Source organism: Notamacropus eugenii, chromosome 2, assembly GCF_028372415.1.
Source record: "Notamacropus eugenii isolate mMacEug1 chromosome 2, mMacEug1.pri_v2, whole genome shotgun sequence".
Lineage (NCBI taxonomy): Eukaryota > Metazoa > Chordata > Mammalia > Diprotodontia > Macropodidae > Notamacropus > Notamacropus eugenii.
Window position 1 is genome coordinate 427,203,765 of NC_092873.1, and position 19,000 is coordinate 427,222,764.

The 19,000-nt window shown below is 37.0% G+C and overlaps 1 protein-coding gene across 3 annotated transcripts in view; it reads left to right on the forward strand.

Annotated features, from left to right (window-relative positions):
• KCNH1 (potassium voltage-gated channel subfamily H member 1) overlaps positions 1–19,000 on the forward strand; it is a 582,340-nt gene that overhangs the window by 24,734 nt on the left and 538,606 nt on the right. For all 3 annotated transcript variants that reach the window (XM_072637864.1, XM_072637862.1, XM_072637863.1), the window contains exons 3-4: positions 2,483–2,589; positions 15,056–15,184. In XM_072637864.1, the coding sequence (XP_072493965.1) occupies positions 2,483–2,589; positions 15,056–15,184 (236 nt within the window). The remainder of the gene's footprint in view (positions 1–2,482; positions 2,590–15,055; positions 15,185–19,000) is intronic.

A 19,000-nucleotide genomic window follows, 5' to 3' on the forward strand; every position in this document is an offset into this window, starting at 1 on the left:
AAGGGAGTGACCAATAGGCAAAATAGATGTCATAGAATTCCTGCAATAAAACTTGCCTTTTATTTGTAGGAGGACTCTCACTCAGAGTCTATTTATTCTTATTTTAAATACAATTTTAACAAGCTCTATTATGTGGGTTCCTAGCCCATGCAGATTGGAGGGGTTTCCATTAGAGGGACCTTAGCATGATTGAAAAAGAATAGTTGATAGTCTTATAGCAAAGAAGAAGAAAAACTGCTCTGCGACAGTACTATTACAAGTGCTCTGTAAGTATGGTAATACAAAAAATAGGAATAAGATCTCAAAAAAGTTTTTAATATCTTACATCTCTGGTTTCATTATTATCTTCATTCAGATGTTGCTGAAATTTTCTACATCTGTCCCTAATCTCTTTCCTGAACTCTATTTCTGTGTCTTCAATTGCCTATCAAACTGATGTCCTACAAGGCATTTCAAACTCTGTGTTCCAAACTGGTCATTGTATTTCCCTCAAAACCCATCCCTTTTCTGAAATCCTCTATCTTTGTCAAGGATAACACCATCTTTCCAGTGGGAGTCACCCTCCACTCCTCACTTCCAATCAGTAGCCAAATCTTTTGATTTCTACCTTCTACATCTTCCTACTTAGTAAACATTGATTAATCATCTACTGTGTGGCAGGCACTGTGCTAAGAACTAAGGATACAAAGAAAGGTAAAAGATGGTTCCTGCTCTCAAGGATCTCACAGTCTAAGGAGTTCATGTTCTAATTACTTCCCACCAGGAGCTGCAATAGTCTTGGTCTCCTTCTCCCCTACAGCCTATCTTTCAGACAGTTGCCAAAGTGGATTGTCCTAATGCTTGAATCTGATTGTCACTCCCCAATTCAACAAACTCCAGGAACTCTTAATTATCTGTGAAATTAAATATAAGTTCTTCTGTTTGGCTCTTAAAGCCTTTTATAAACTGCTATCAATCTACCTTCACAAACTTACCCTTAGCACAATGCTTGGTACATAGTGGGTGCACAATGAATACTTATTGACTGATTTCTAGCTCATGCCGCTAGTATGGTCCAGTTCAGGGGTGGGCAACTTGTGGCCTTGATGTCACATGTGGCCTTCTATATTCTTAATTGTGGCCTTTAGACTAGATCCAAATTTTAAACTCTAAAATCCCTGGTCTAGTTAAACTGAACTTCTTGCTGTTTCTCACACACATATTACTTCATCTCCATCTCCATTATTTTATACTGGATATTTTCTGTGCTTATAATGGACTCACCTCTACCTTCTAGAATTCTTACTTTTTTTTTTAAAAAACTCTGTTCAAGAAATGCCTTCTACATGAAGCCTTTGCTGATGCTCCCCTCTCCCAGTAGCAAGTGCTTCCCTCTACAGCCTTGCATTTATTGTGTATTTATATTGGGTATACATGCTTTTTAGATGCCTATCTCTCCCAATAGAACATTAGCTTCTTGGCAGCAGGAGCAGCTTCTTTTTGTTTCTTTTTCTTTGTATTCTCTAGCTCCAAACATAATGACTGGCGCATGGTCAGAACTTAATAAATGCTCATTGATTGCTTTGATTTAAAAAGTGTAGTAGTCTGGGGCCACTTGGTTAGTATCTGGGCAAATTAGCACAGTCACCCCTTAGACTATAACTATATTACAGCACAATATTTCATATTATTTTATTTTCTGGTCATTTGGGTATGTGTCAGCTCTCTTTCTTGAACTGTAAGTATCATGAGAGCAAAGAGTACGTCTTACCCAAACTTTGTATTTCCCCCAACACCCAGCATAGAGCTTTGCAGTCATCTAGTCAGTCAACAAATGGTAACAACAAATTTCCACACTCAAAAGTGTGGAAATCTTACTTTTCAAAATAATGACCCTGAGTTAAATTCTATGGTGTATTCTTTGTTGAAGAGATCAGAGAAGGTGTCACATTAGTGAAAATACTTATTCAAAAGGCCTGGTTTCAAGTCTTGCTTCTTTTACTTACATATTAGTTACATGAAACCTCAGTTTCCTTATCTGTAAAGGGGGCAAGGGGTACTATTTGAACTGCCTGTCTCATGGAGTGAATCTGAAAGTCTGCACCTCTTACTTCTTGTTAACATTCTAGCTTTGTGCATTAAAATTTGACTACCTCTCCAAGGTCTGCAAGAAGTCCCCTTGGCCTCTAAGAGTTTGGTCAAGTACAAAATAAGAAATAATTTCCTATAACTTATGTTTTCAAATAGGGTATCCAGCTTAATTTACTGAGTCATTATAGTACAGCACAGCCAACTGGTCTTAGGATATGTTCAATGATACAAATCTAGGCTTAGTGTTAGAAAAGAATAACAGATATCTACTGATAGAAAGTAGTCTTGTGAGTAAAGGATTTTTCTTTCTTTGTATTTGTAGCCTCAGAACCTAGCATAATGACCATATTTGCTAAGTATTTATTGAGTTGAGTGAAACTGTTTTAATTTGGACTTGTTGATTGATTTACAGTTTTATGTATGGGGAGCTGACAGACAAAGATACAATTGAGAAGGTGCGGCAGACGTTTGAGAATTATGAAATGAACTCTTTTGAAATCCTGATGTACAAAAAGAACAGTGAGTATTCTGGCTGTTTTGATTGGTTATGTTAAATGGTTGGGATGAATCATTTAATGACTCCCACTGGATGGGGTCATTCCATCTGAGGTCCATGCAGATACGTACATGATCAGCAGACCCAAGAAACCTAGGGCATGAAGGTTTAACATCACATTGCCATTTAATTTCACCATTTTTCACAATGTACAGTTGCCATCATTATACTTCCCTTCTCCTTTCAGTCAAGGAGCAACCTCAGTTTCCAATAGACAGACCATCATTGTAGTTAAAAGTTACTCTGAGTTTCTTTACCAAGATGTTGTGTTTCATACACATGTGCTAGGCTACATTGGCCAGATAGATTCCCTCCATCACTCTATAATTGAACTTTATCCAATGAATCCATAGCTTTCCAGGTTCTCTTGGTACCAAATGAACTTCTTTTGCGTTTAGTAGGTGAGTTTTTTTTTTCTGATCTCTCTGGCTGACCTCATTTGCCCTTGGGAAATAAGACTGCCAACAGTGTTCTATTAATTTGCATTTTTTGCATTTTTGGGGTCTACATATTTCTCCTTCATTTTTGGACTTCTACAACTGATGCTAGTGAAGTATCTAGGTGAATAACCATATGCCAGTGCAGGATTATTTATTTCATTCCAAGAGGAGATTCAGCGTTCAGTAGTTCTTATTCCTAATAACAAATAAAGATAGCAATGATATTTTAAAATAAATATTGCAGTGTGCTTGGATCTTTGATAGACATATTGAAAGGTGGGACAGTGGGTCCTCTGGGGAATGCCAAGTTGTCATGTTTCTTTTTCCCCAAACTACTTTACACTAAGAATCAATGTTCCTTCTTGACAAAGCTGGTAGGTCATTGTTTCAATAAAACATGTCCAGGGCAGCTCAGGTGGAACATGACTGACAAGCCTTTATCCCAGGGAGTGCAGGTTTGAGTGACAGATACCTTCTTGCTTTGAATGGAAAGGCACTATATTGAATGATTTTTATCCTGAAAGGAATTAGAGTCTTCATCCTTTCTGGAACCTGGGTATAAGCATCTGAAGGGATTGTTCCATCTGAAGTCTGTGCAGACACATACATGAAAAATATAATAAAAAACTCAAGAAATCTAGGTCATTAAGATTTAATATCACACTGCCATTTAATTTTACTCAGTCTTTACAAACTGAGCTTTCACTACTAATCCTGGTCAGCTATCTCACCAATGCATGCTGTTGACCACAAGAGTGAATTTTGTAAAGGAAATATGATTGGTTTGATATATGGTCATCCCTACTAGGGAAAACACAACTCAAAGCATACATCCTGTGAATGGTAGAATTGGAGCAGAGTTATCATTTATGTAAAGAGTACATTGATACAAAGTCACTTTCCATGGTGGTCTACAGAAGAAATTCGTCAAATAATTCAAAACTTTAAATAAATATGGGAAAGAATGCTACATCACTAATTAAAAGAGATGCCATTTAAAACAACCCCAAGGTTTCACTTTATACCTAGAAAACTGACAAAGATGATAGGAGGTGGGAACAGTCAGAGGGTGTTGGGAGAAGATAAACACACTAGAAGATTATTGCTGAAGCTGCAAATCAGTATTAAAAATTTGAAATACAGTTGGGAATTATGTAAATATAGGCCTAAAACATTCATATCCTTGAGCCAGAGATTCCACTGCTAGACAAATGCCTCAAAGTATTTGTTAAGGAGAAGGTTCCTATACACATCAAAATAGTTATAGTAGCACTTTTGGTGGTAGCAAAGAATTGGAAACAAAGTAGATGATCATCAATTGTCAAATGGCTTAACAAATCATAGTTCATGAATGCAATGCAATATTATTATGCTGTAAGAAATAAAGAACACATTGAATACAGAGAAGCATGGAAAGACTTGCATGACTTGATGCAAAGTGGAGGTAGTGGAACCATGAAAATAACATACTTGACTACAACAATGTGAACAAAAAGAACAACCACCATGAAACCACTGAAATTAAATGTCACAGAATTAACAAAGAACAAGCATGACCCCAAAGAAGAGATAAAAGGATATCTCCCTCTACACCTTTACAGAGATGGATATGGATATGGAACAGTGCATATATCTTTAGACTTTTTTTGGATATATTGATATATTAGTTTTGTTCATTTTTTTCTGTCTTTTTCTTTCTTTAAAAATTTTCTTTGTTATATGTGGAATGGCTCTCATGGAGTGGAGAGAGGAAGAGATATTAGAAAAAATTTAGGCCATGTAAAGAAAAGATATCTATGAAATTTTATTTTAAAAAAGTACATTGTTTAGCTACTAATAAATTAATGTACTGGCTATTGAAAGTAGTGTGATGATACAATGGAAAGAGTACTTCTATGAAGTCAAAGGACCTGGGTTCAAGTCTTGTCTTGGATACTTCCTCTGTGACCTTGGGCAAATCACTTAATCTACCTGGGAACTGAGCCTCAGTTTTCTTAAATGCAAAATGAGGGAGTTGGACTCGATGGCCTCAGAAGTCTGTTATACCTATTGATCTGTGATTTTATGTTCCTGTAATTCCAAGAGATCACAGTTACTATAATAGGAGAGACAAGACAGAAGTGTGGAATAGCAATGTTAGATGGTGTATCATTGCTCAGTTGTGTAATATGGACGTGAAGGAAGTAGGACAAAATTTGAACCTGAACTCAGCCTCACATAATCTGACTAATATTTTATCCTTCGTGGTTTTTACAGAGGTGAGACCTGGTAGGATAAGAATGACTTTTTTTCTTTTCTTGTTGTTCAGTCATTTTTCAGTCATGTCTGACTCTTTGTCAGACATGACATTTGGGTTTTTTTGGGGGAAAGATACTGGAGTGGTTTGTCATTTACTTCTCCAGCTCATTTGACAGATGAAGAAACTGAGGCAAACAGGGTTAAGTGACTTGCCCAGGGTCACACAGCTAGTAAGTGTCTGAGGCTATATTTGAATTCCTTTGATGGTATAAAGTTACAAGTGGTTAATGATAGAACTTGTGAAAATCAGTTGCCAGGGTCTCATCAACAAACATCATCAAATTCAGCTCAATTCAGCAAATATTTAATTCATGCCTACTGTTGTAGTCACCAAGTCAGTAAACATTTATGAAGTGCCTACTGTGTGTTAGGCACTACACTTAGAGTTATGGATACAAGAAAAAAGAAGAAGCAAAACAGATTCCCTCCTCTCAAGGAGTTCACAGTTTAATGGGGGAGACAGTAGGAGAATAGCTCTGTACAAACAAGATCTGTACAAGATAAATTGGAGATGTTTAACAAAGGGAAGGCTCTAGAATTAAGGAGGATCACGAAAGACTTCTCCAAAAATACGGGATTTTAGCTGGGACTTCAAGGAAGTAAATCTGGCATGGTCCTTTGCTGTCATGGAGTATCCTATCCAGTAGACACACAGTATGGTGTAGTGGGACAGTCTGGCTTTAGAGTCAGTGGGTCTGGGTAAGAATCCCTGCTCTATTCCTATTATAATGACACTGAGGACAAGGTAGTAGTACCTGCTTTCATGGTGGCACCAGGCACCAGAGCATACACTTGCAATTATACTCAACTTGCATGAGTGAATAATAAAATAATATTTATATATTAATTATATGAATAACATATTGATTCTATAAATTAATATTTATTATACAGTAATATTTACCATAATATCTATTCAATTACATCATTTAATTATTTAATCACATTAGTATTATTTATTTAATGGTTGTATTTAATTTAATATTTAATCTAATGATTAATCTAATAATTATAATACAATAATATTTTTAAAATTAATGCCATTTAATTATTTAATTATATATTAGTTAATATATTGATATAAATACTATTTATTATAAAATAATAAAAAATAGCCACAATACATTTCTCAAATATTTACTATGTACTAGAAACTGTGCTCTGTCCTAGGGGTACAAATTCAACTATGGAAGGCAGCTGCTGCCCTCAAAGGTATTTGCATTACAATAGAAGATCAAATGTACTAGGAAGTTGTCACCAGGAAGAATAATTTTGGACAGGAAAGTCAAATAAGTTAAGAGATTTATCCAAGGTTATGCTTGGCACAACTAAGTCATTTCCAGGTCTCCAGCCTGCTTTGTTAGTCTGTCCATGTACAAGTTTACCTGTTTCCTCCTATACCTGATGAATCCATTAAAATATTCCCTTCTTCCTTCTTCCTACTTCATGTTTGGGCCTGCAGAAATTGTCCATGCCTCTACCCCCAGCTTTTCCCAAGGGCCAGCGAGCTATAAAGTATTTGTAATTGTTATTGAACGTCGGTCTGGACTCTGAGCCTTGGTATACAAAGTCATGTGAAAAGGACTTGCATGGATGGGAGGTTGACAGTGGAAATGGGAAATTCAGGCTGCCTGTTGCATACTTGAAACCAAGTTGCCTGCTTGTCAGGACTTTGTGACTGATGGGAACTCAAAACCAAGTCTTATAACCTCAATTCTGTCTGACCTAATGGGTAAATTAAAAAGCAAGGGTGCTAATGGAAGAACTACAGCCCACAAGAGGACCAATACACTGAGTCTAACTCAGTGAACACCCTTATCTTTTCACCTGTAGAAAGGTCATTATTCATAGCAGCAATCTTTTATCATCAACCAAGTTCTCAGATGCATTACTTTCCCTGAGTTTGAGCATCCATCTTCCTTTTAAGGAGTTGTGATTAATCTTCTGTCCGTTTTCTGGAACATTTGGAAAATCATGCTTCCTTTTTGTTTTTCCCTCCCAAGTAGCTATTTGGAGAGGGACACAGACAGGAATGTCTCCCCTTCCTTAAGATTCTTCCTTGGTAGGAAATGGCTAGTCAACAAGGAAGCGGTATCTGAATAGTGAATCAAACTGTTGAGAACAGCATTTAATTCCGATCAAATCAACGAGCAGTTTGAATTTGTCAGGGTGGAAGAAATGTAGATAAAATAGAACATGTAAGGAGGAAATATTTCCACTCAGTATAAGTTAATATTTTCTAAGAAACAGTTATTCCAATTATTTCTTAATTTTTTCTTATTTATGCTTCATATAACTTGCTTTGTTTGTATTTGTTTGATTGTTGTCTTCCCCATTAGATTATAAGCTAATTGAAGTCAGGGACTATATTTTTGCCTCTTTTTGTATCCCCAGTCATTAGCACAGTGACTGGCACATAGTAGGTGTTTAATAAATGTTTATTGATTGATTAATTGGTATGGGCTGCTTCATAGGCTAGTGAGTTCCATTTCACTAAATGTTAGAAGATCTCTGGTTTAGTCTGTTGTTGAACAATAATAGTAGATAACACGTATATCACTTTAATGTTTATAAAGCCCCTTTTCATATATTCTTTCATTAGCCCTTCACAACAGCCTGAAGGTAGGTACTTATTATTATCCCTACATTAAAGATGAAGAAATTGGACCTGAACGGGGGACTTGCCCAAGGTCACACAGCTAGTTATTGTCTGAGATAGGGATTCCTGGGCAGGTATGGGTTTGGCTAGATAGTTTTTGAGGCTCTTTCCAGTCCCAGAATACTCTGTTATCTCTATCCCCTTACATCCTTATCTTTTATACTACTACCCCTCTTCAATGGGTTTGAATCTACAGAGCAGCTTGTATTCATCTTTCTTCCTGCTTCAGAACTATTGGCAATCCAGTCACATTTGGTCAGTGGTGTATTTTCGAGGCTAAGGATGTTTGATCTGTGGAGAAGGTTTTTTTTTTGTTTGTTTGTTTGTTTTGTTTTGTTCTTGTGAGGTGTGGAGGGAGAGCTTGGACAGAGGAAGGCAGGGAAGAAAAAGTACTTTCTAAGGTGTGATGTCATTTTGTTGCCTCATGCTGATGAGAGGCTGAATAGTTTATGGAGGTTCTAATGAAGCCAACATGGCATTAAGGTGCTGGGTGCTGAGTTTTTCTCATTTCATTTAATCCTCGTGTAAGGTTAAGTTTACTCATTTAGGTTATGATTTAATATAGAAATGAGTCATTGAAGTTTTTTTTCTGCTTGCTTTTCCTTTTCATTTTAAAAGATGAATTTCTTTTTCTGATTTTTGAGATGAGATTTAAGACAGTTCTGTGTGCACAGACTAGTTGAGTCCTTTCTATTTTTATGAGAACTCTAGCAGGTTTAATGTGGAACAGTGGCAGGGGATGCTGGGAACTGACTTGTAAATTAGGAATAGATTTAAAACTTTCAGGTGACTGCTAAATCCCACTAGGTAATAATTCTGAACTGGAATTAAACTTAGTCAAACCATTTATGTAGCCAAAGCTTTGGGTTTTCTCTAAGATCTCAAACTTGCATATTCATTTCCCAAATAACTGTGCCACTGAATGGAGCTGGAGCACAGATACTCTAAAGCAACAGATCATCCAGGAGCCATGTTTTAGAAAATTAGATACAATTTTTATAGCAAATTTTTCTTCCTGATTTTTACTTAGGGCAATATTACAATAAAATTTCCTATGAATATATATTTGCTTAGCAGTGGGGAAGAGTCAGCATGGAGAAAACTGAGTGGTAGTAATAAGAAACTGGTTTATGATTTAATGTCAGCTATGAATAAAATCAGAAAATGGAGGAGTGAAATGTTACTGAACCTGTACTTTTTAAAAAAGCTATTTTTTATTTGCTTTCTTTCTTCCCTATATTACATTATAACCACATATTATATATATACATCCATATGTGTATATACATATATGTGTATGTACACATACAATCTATCTAAATAAAAATATGGTGGACAAAAGTCCATCTTTTACCTCCCAAATGAAGCCTTTACTTATTTCCCTTCCCTCCTTTCCTCTCCTTCTACTTCACATGACACTTTAGTGTTATACCTCTCTAATAAATGTATCATGGAATGCTGTATATTAGAGTTATCTGTTTTGGTATTTGTGATGGGAGGCATGGTATAGTAGAATGACAGCTAGAGTTCGAGTCATAGGATCTGGGCTTGAATCCTAACCACATGTTGGGATTTTAAAATTTAAAGCATTTAAAAATGCTTTTTGACTGTTTTACCTGGAGGAAATTATTTAATATTCTGGACTTCAGTTTTTTCATCTCTAAAATGAAAGAGTTGGTCTCTAAAAGATTTCCAAGGCCCTTTCCAGCTCTACATAAATTATCTTATCTATCAGTCAATCAATAAGCATTTATTAAGCTCCTACTATGTGTCAGGCACTGTGCTTGCTAAGTGCTGGGGTTACAAGAAAGGCAAAAAATAGTCACTACTCTCATGGTGATCACAATCCAGTGGAGGAGATGACATGCAAACAATTGGGTATAAACAAGCCATGCATAGATAAATAGGAAGGAAAGGGCTAGAATTAAGGATTGGGAAAGGCTTCTTGTAGAAGGTGGGGTTTTATCTGGGAATTAAAGAAAGTAAGGAAAGCCAGGAGAGAGAGATGAAGGTAAAGAGGCTCTCAGACGTGGGTGACGAAGAAAATGCCCAGAACCAAGAGATAAAATGTCTTATGTCAGTAACAACAAGGAGATCAGTATCATTGGACTGATGAGAATGCGGGTTTGGGGGTGGAGGTTTAAGGTATAATAAAACTGGAAAGGTAGGAGGAGGCTGAGTTATGAAGGGCTTTGAATGCCAAATAGAGGATTTTGTATTTGAATCTGGAGATGATGGGAAGCTACTTGAGTTTATTGAGTGGGGAAGAGGGTCACACAGCCTGATCTTTGCTTTAGGAAAATCACTTTGGTGGCTAAATGGAGGATGAACTAGAGGGGAGAAAGATGAGGCAGGTGGACTGAGCAGCAGGCTATTGCAATAGCAGGCATGAGGAGATGAGGGCCTATATAAGGATAGTGGCATATTAGAGGAGAAAAGGAAGAGTATTTGAGAGATTTTACTTGAAAAACCCACCAAACACCTCTCTGAGGGTGAGGACGATATTGACCCGTTTTATTATCTGCCCTAGCTTAGTAAAGTGTTTTACATACGTTAGGTACTTATTGAATGTTTTTTCAATAAATAATTCTTCCCTCAGTAGATACGTGATCAAAAGATTGGAAAAATTTTCAGAAGAAAAATTGCAAACCATAAATAGCTGAGTGGAAATATACATCACTAAAACTAAGAGAAATGCAAATTAAAGTAACTCTGAGATTTCACCTTACAAAATATAAATTGGCAAAGATGACAAAAAAGGGGACCATTAATATCAGAAGGGCTGTAGAAAGAAAAGCACACTAATTTATTGTTGGTGCAGCATTTCCACATAAGTTTGGAATTATGCAAGAAGAACATCCATCTTCTTTGACTCAGCAATTCCACAACTGGACATATATGCTAAAGAAGTGAAAGATGAGAACAAAAGTCTAATATGAGCCAAAATATTCATGACAATACTACTCTTTGCATCATTCTCTTTGCCCCAGTGCTTTTGGAGATTCTCAGTGACTTCTTTGTTTATGTATCCAATAACAGAAAATGCTAGAAGAACATTTTTATTATTTATAGGATTTATATTACTTATTATTATTTGTTGTTGGGTTCAATGGATGGAGTTCCAGGTCTGGACTCAGGAATACTCATCTTCCTGAGTTCAAATCTGACCTCAGACACTTATTGGCTGTGTGACTCTGGGTAAATCACTTAACCTTGTTTGCCTCAGTTTCCTCATCTGCAAAATGACCTGGAGAAGGAAATGGCAAACCACTCCAGTATCTTTGCCAAGAAAACCCCAAATGAGATCACAAAGTATTGGATACAACTGAACAACAATAACTGTTTGTAGTAGCAAGGAACTGGAAAAAAAGCAGGAATGGTTAAAAAAAAAAACCTTGTGGTATAAGAATGTAATGGAATATTATTGTGCAGCAAGAAATGAGAAGTAAAGGAATTCGGAGAAGCATAGTATAATTTGTTTGAACTGATATGAAGTGAAATAATAGGTAGAACCAAAAATATGAAAAAGTATTTATCAAGCACTTCCTATGTGCTTAGAAAGTGAGACATTTTGTTATAGCATTGTCTCTTACTGGACAACATGAACAAAAGACATACCGAGAACCCGCAATATCACTGAGGAGAAGAGAATAAGAGTATGTGTAGACTGTTTACTCAGACCTTTTTGAAGATACCCCCAATTCTAGCTATTCAGCCATTTAAAAAAAGCTACTCCTAACCATGTGGTTAGTAGATTGGAACCGATTATAGAACTCCTGCTCATGTTCTGAAGACTCTCCAAGGCATGTCCATTACAGGATGTCATGGTTCTCCAGAAGGCAGTTCCTCAGTTTCTCCACATAGAGAAAGAAATTGAATTAGCCAAGTGAGTCGATGTACTCTGTGCATATGCCAGACCCTCAATATACTTGACTTGAACCTTCAAGGTTTTCTATACTTCTAAGATCTAAGTTTTCCTCTGCAGTTGGATGTTTGCAGACTTTTGTCTGCTGGAGTGTATATACTTTATCAGTCTAGGACCCAGTCCCTTCACCACCCGGCTGTCTTTAGGTACTAAAGTCCATATGGCATACAAGATCTCTCTACCTGGTGAAACTCCCTTCAATACACAGGTACAGTGGGGTGTGTGTCAAATGGTGGAGCCTGTTTTATTCTTTATATCTCCACTCCATTTGTTTCAATCAGCTCTTGATGATCTCTGAATAGCTTTTTTGCATTCTAATGTTCATTTTCCTTTTGTCTTTAAGAAAGAAATTGCATCTGTGCAGGGTTCCCATTGCTGAAGTGTGTGGCCTCAGTTTGATGCACTTTAATATTTATTTAAACCCTAAGGCATATGGCACTGTGGCAGAGGACATAACCTTATCAGGAAGCTGCCTTTATTAGGCACTTATTTGTAGACGGCTCTGTCCAGAGCACTTGTATAAAGAGAGCTATTTATTTCTGGCCGGTACCCTAGGAAGACTTTAAATGTATCAACAGAGATATGTGACTCAAACATATATAGGTACAGCTTAATGTATTGGAGTTGGAGTGGGAGACCTGGGGTCAGCAACCACAGGCAAACCGTTTAACTTGCTTGTACCTCAGTTTCCTCATACTCAGAATGAAAGATCCTTGATGAAAAGGACCACTTAATACTGTTTTTTTGGTAGGGGGCTTTGTAGCCCAATGCCCTGCATCTAATAAGTGTTCAATAAATTATTGTTGAATTGAATTAAATCAAATCTATAAAATGAGGATTACATTTGCAATACTTACTCTATGGGATCATAGGATCATAAATTTTGAGTCCTTGAGTCAGGTTATCTCATTTTACAGATGAATAAACTGAGTCACAGAGGGGTTGAGTGACTTGCTCACACACCTAGCAAGTACATGAAGCAAGATGCAAGCCTAGATCTTCCTGAGTCCAATTCTAGTCTACTATCTACTAAACCACCCTGTCTGTTCATTGCAAAGACATTGTATCAGCCTTCAAGTGATATATAGATGTCAGTTATTATTTTATTATTATAAAGATGGCAAGATAGAAACATCAGACAGATACAGCTGTGTGAGTTCTATACCCTATACAAACACCTGCAGTCAGGACATAAGGTTTTATTTCAGCCAACAGATAATTAGTCTTGATGGTAGCAATGTAAATGGAACCCTAATTCATGAAGATGCTAATTATTCTTTCTAGTGACAGATGATCTGTGCACCATGTATGTGTCATCCTGGGGGAGGCAGCTGTATTCTATTTGGGGACAAGTTTGGGTCTCTCCCCCACCTTTTCCCAGGCTCAATTTTATGCCTAATATCAGAACTGGCTGTTTTAAAAATAGATGCTTAGAACATGTTATTGAGGCCAAGATTATCAGTTTGATTCCCATAGACTCTAGTTTTGCCCATACCACACAGTTAGTTCCAGCCAAACTTCTCACAAATGCTCACCTTGTTAACAAGGCAGATATGGGGTAAATGTGCATTGATTTACATTATTCCTGTTACAGTGGAAATTTTTTTAAGTTTTAAGGAGTTTTCCTTAAAAACAGAGGTTTTATTAACTTATGGGGTCTGAATTGCCTTCCTTCTATGACAGGGACATCATATTTCCATTATTCCATGTTCAAAGTAGAGATTAAAAAAATCAGAACCCTTCTTTGTACCCACTGTGAATATGCATCTGATCATTTTTTTTCAACTTGGCAAAATATAGAACAAAATAACCTTAAGTTAAAAGTGTGTGAGTGCTTGTTTACAGACTTTTTGAAACTGGTGGCATCTGTCTAGCTTTTTGGGTGACATCTACTGTGAACATTAAACATTAGGGAGAGTCAGAGCATGGTAACTAGAGGGCTGGTCCCCTTATTGGGAGCCCTGCCACCAAGACCAACCCCCTTGGGCAAGCCCTATCACTGTTTTTGTATCTCATTTTTTTTTCTTTAAAATGGATGTCATGATTTTGTGCACAAAACACAACACAGAATATTCAAAATGGTGAATCCAGAAGAAATAATCTTCTAGAATAATATAAATAATATGTATAATAAATAAGTATTAATATAATAAAACTTTTAAAATATTTTTGAATGTTTAAAAATGTTTTTTTAAAGTAGAAACTGAACTGACTCAGGTTTTGGGACATTCTTGGTTCCACTCTGAGGAGTCGATAGAGGGAGGTCTATCTGGGCCCTGTTTTGATTACCTGTGGCAGCTGGTGCTTGAAGCCTGTATCCTTACCATTTAGTCTCAGTAACAAGGTGAATGGAAGTGGAAGTTTTTCCAATATAGTCTTTCTGGATTCTTCCCAGGTAGTTTTGTGGCTATAATCATAGGGCCCCCAAACACTTGGTATCTTTCTCTTCTTAGAAAGAATCATCATGGTTACCCTTTCCCCTACCTCTTCTCTCCATATCCTAATACCTTTCTGTCTCTCTTTGTATCTCTTTTCCTCTTCCCTTCCTGCAGTCTCCTAACACGTAAGTCCTACTATGTCACTTTGTGGAGAGCGACTTACATATGTTCAGTGTATGTATCAAATTTGTGGATTTCAAAACCTTAAGCTTCCTTCAGAGCCCTTTAAAGAGGGACCTGGATTGAAACTGAGGGTATGTGCTCCATTAGCCAGGGTAGAAAATGCTCATTCTTTTCTTAGCAATTGCATTTGATCACATGGTGGGATGGGGGAAGATCTGGGTTCTCCGTATCTCAGTTTTTCCATCTGGGATTCACTGATCTGCTACCTACTGATCTTGGTTGTTATTTAAAGGTAAGTGAGACGAGGTTTTGTAAAATTATTTGAACTTGCCTAAAGTAAATCCCCATGTGAGATGTTAAGGTGACTATTTTAAACCTTTGTAGAAAGGCAATTAATGATGTAATTGCCTAGCACCTGAAGGAATCAGATGCCTTTTTTCCCTCATAAATTAATATCTGCACCTATTCATTCCCCAAACCCTTTGTCTCCATAGAGCCTTGAATGAAAATGCAAATCACTGACCACCCTTTTAATATTCTTTTCAGGGACACCTGTGTGGTTCTTTGTGAAAATTGCTCCAATTCGAAATGAACAGGATAAAGTGGTTTTATTTCTTTGCACTTTCAGTGACATAACAGCTTTCAAACAGCCAATTGAGGATGATTCATGTAAAGGTTTGTAATTCTTATTTGTACAAATACATTTTATGCTTCCTTTCTCCAGCATGGCCCAGGCATCTACACAGAATTCAAGGTTGCCAAGGCAATCTAAGCACAAAAATTAAAAATTGCACTCTAATTTATATTGGAGGAAGGTAAAAATGTCATCCTGGAATAAATTGGGGTAGGAAACAGAAGGGAAGCTTCGAGTTCTGCCTGGGAAGCATGGGGAATGAACATCAATTAGCACTGGACAATTCTAGCATCATCAGAGAAGCATTCCAAATTTTCAGATGGAATGGTCACCTACCCGGTAAAGAACAAAATCTGGTCAAAGTCTTAGACAGACTGAATGATTTGTACATGCTCATTCACTGAGATGCATGTCAGATGCTCAAAAATTATTTTTTTAAGAAGCATAGACTATTTTGTTTATGGAAGGTGATGGAAGGTCACTCATTTCCATCAAGGTGGTTGGTTTGGCTCAGTCTATGACTGGCTAGTTACTTGCATAGAGGATAGTATTAATGATATCAAGCCATTAGATTCTGTTACTGATTAGTCTGATTGATGGCCTTAGATAGTGACTCTTTTCTGGTAACACCACAGACTGAAACCCTCACCCTACCCAGCTCCCTCCTAGAGATATGCCTCAGGAGCAACAGCAACCTAACAAGAGCAAGTGTATTTCCCAGCATGAGTCAATTCCTATCATTGGGAAAGTGACTCAAAGCAAAGTCCTGTTGTTGGTGGGTTATTAATGATGTGTCTGTGTACAAAGAACCACATCTTAGTTAGTGGTTGGTTGGGATATTGGGAGCAATGCAATGCTGGATTTCATTCTTCGCACTCAGGCTGTACTAAGATCTTCCACAGATGATGGAATAAATCAAGTTTTGAACATTTTTGCTTCTTTGGTATTTTTCCCCAGTGCTGTCTGGGGCTTCTTCCTCTAAAGGTCTTCTGTGTTTAGCCAAGATGAAAAAAGATACCCAAAGGAAACCACAGTGGCATAAAAATATAAAATAATGATAATATATATATATATATAATAAATGTGATTTCATTGGTATAGGGAATTTCCAGTGAGGAAACTCTCTTTACCAGTGCAGATTATACTTGCTCTGCAACTTAGAGAGCCATCTGGGAGGCAATGTGATTCACTGGAAAGACCATTGACTCTGGAGTCATATGACTTCAAATTCTGCCTTTGATGGCCATTATCTGTGTGACCTTGGACAAGTCATTTAACTTCATTGAGTCTCAATTTCCTTATCTGTAACATGAGAGGAGTAATCTAGATGGTCTTTAAAGCCCCTTCTAGTTCAAAATATATGATCCTGTGATATGACCTTGGTCATGTCCCTTCCTTTCTCTAGGCTTTAGTTTCCTTACTTGTAAAATGATGGAGTAGAATTATATGGCCTCTAAGACCTCTTACAACTCTATCTCTATGATCTTATAGTTCTTTGATATGACCTTGAACAAATCACCTTCCTCCTCTAGGACTCAGTTTCCTTACTGGTAAAATGAGGGTATAAACAAGATAGTCTTTAAGGGTCTCTTTCAGCTCTAAATCTATGAACCCATTGTCTTATGAACTTGAGCAAGTTCATTCCCTCTCTTCATTTGTTGACAAGGAAAGAATTAAACTTGCTGTCATCTCTTTCCTTCCAGATCTAAAATTCTATAAATCTGTGTTTCTTAACAGGCATGCCAAATTTAAAAATTAACCAAATTTAGTAATATCTTTCCATTTTTCTCCCCCCAAATATGATTACACCATGTAACCAATTTTGCCAGTGCATAAATATCTAATTTTCCCTGACAATAAGACAGTTTAGATGTGCTGATGAGACAATAGCAACAGCATGGATTTCCTTGCTCTAAAGACATGTGAAGAAAAAGTATATTTTACCTGGCATCTAGCAGTCTTTATTCGATTCTGAGGTACCTGATTGAATAGATAAATCAGGATTATATAAGATGACTCACTCAGGTCAGTGCTTCAGGAACCAAATGCATCACTTCCTTCTAATGAGTTTTGGTGGTGAACTCCCTTGCAGTAGGGACATGAATAAATCAGAAGGGCTCTGGTGAGGATTGATTAAAGAGAGCTAATTGTATATTTGTATGCAAGCATTTACCCCATTCCTTTTTCTTTCTGAAACTAGGTGCTATTTTATCTCTTTGTTAGAGAGGTAAATAGGAAAACTCCAATCCTTGATCTGTTTAAATTCAGAAAATTACAACCCATAATAGCAAGAACAGGATTAGTATATTTCACTTAATGTCCCATCAAAGACTGTCCATTACAGGTGATGGGATAAGATCCCAGTCTCATTTTACCTGGGGAATTTGTTGTTGTTTTAAGCCTGCATCTCCATGTCTCACCCAAGCTGGAAGTGCAGCTGTCATTTGCCAATGCAACCCCATTGCTCACTGACGTAGAAGCTTTGACCTGATCCATTTCCCACCTGGGCTGGGGAACCTTCTGGGGGTATACCAGATTGGTGCTAGACTTAATGTAAGCATCACTAAAAATGTAGAATTCTGGAGCTTACCTGATGCACTAGCCTTTCTGATAGAAGGAATTACAGGCATGAACCATTCTGGTGGAAGCTCGATTTGACTCTGTTGTATGTATGGTCCTCTGCTTAGACATATTCACGTATGACAAGATCCTGTTTATGATAGAACAGCATAGATCATCTCAACTCCATAGTGTGATTATTATGGAATGCAGTTTTTTCAACAGCCTCAAGATCTAAATAGGCCAGTGAGAAAAAAATAACCCTCACTGCCATGTGCTTCGATTGTACTCCTGAGAGGCACTGGGATATAGTAGAAAGAGCATTGAACCTGGAGAGAGAAGATATGAGATTGAGTTCTGACTTCACTTCTTACTCTGTGTGACCTTGGTCATCTCTGAGTCTGTTTTCTCAACCAAAACATGACAGGATCAGACCAGATAAGGTCCTTTCCATCCCCAACTTTCTACAATGCCTTTTTTCTTTTTCCCTTGTCTATACCCGTCTGTTTCTTCTAGAAGATAGAGCCCAGTGCTCATTTCAGCACCTTGGTCAGCATTAACAGCCACTGTGATCTAGGATTTACACAATCCACTATTATTTGCACCAAAGAAAGACTTGTAGGTGTGAATAATCCAAATCACAGATGTTCTTCCAATAAGTAGATTTGGTTCAGCTACATATGTCTCTCCTTCCTCTCTTCCCAACTAGATTTGCCTGAGGTTTTCCTAGGTCTGATTTATTCAAGCTGATAGTAAAATTTAGTTTATAGTCCATGAGTATATATCTTGATAATGATGGGAGGTGGCCTAGAAATGTACTTTTTGCCACAGATAAAAACCTGTTGTTTAATAGATCACAATATAAAACTTGAAAAATGGATAATCTGTTCAGGGATCATTGAGAACTAACTATAGTTAGATCTCAAGCTCTAGGTACCTTGTCTTTAGAACAGGGGTAATACTACTTGTGCTACTTAAACCACAAGGTTACTGTGAGAAAAGTGCTTTGTAAATAATAAAACATTATAGAATTATTTTTCTGTAGTCTGTTCATCTTTTTACAATAGTCTCTCTGTTGCTTCTTTTTCTCCTTTTTGATATGCTATATAATGTCTTTTGGCATATGAAGCCCAGTTGAGAGAGTTTGATATTAGGGACACTATGATGTGTTAATGTGGGGATTCACCTTTCTTCCATTATTTAGTGCTCCATGATTCCATACATAAACCTTGACTTCTCTTCCTTCTCTTCCTCATCTCTTTGCTGTTCATCTTTTAGGACATTTCATTGCTTATTAG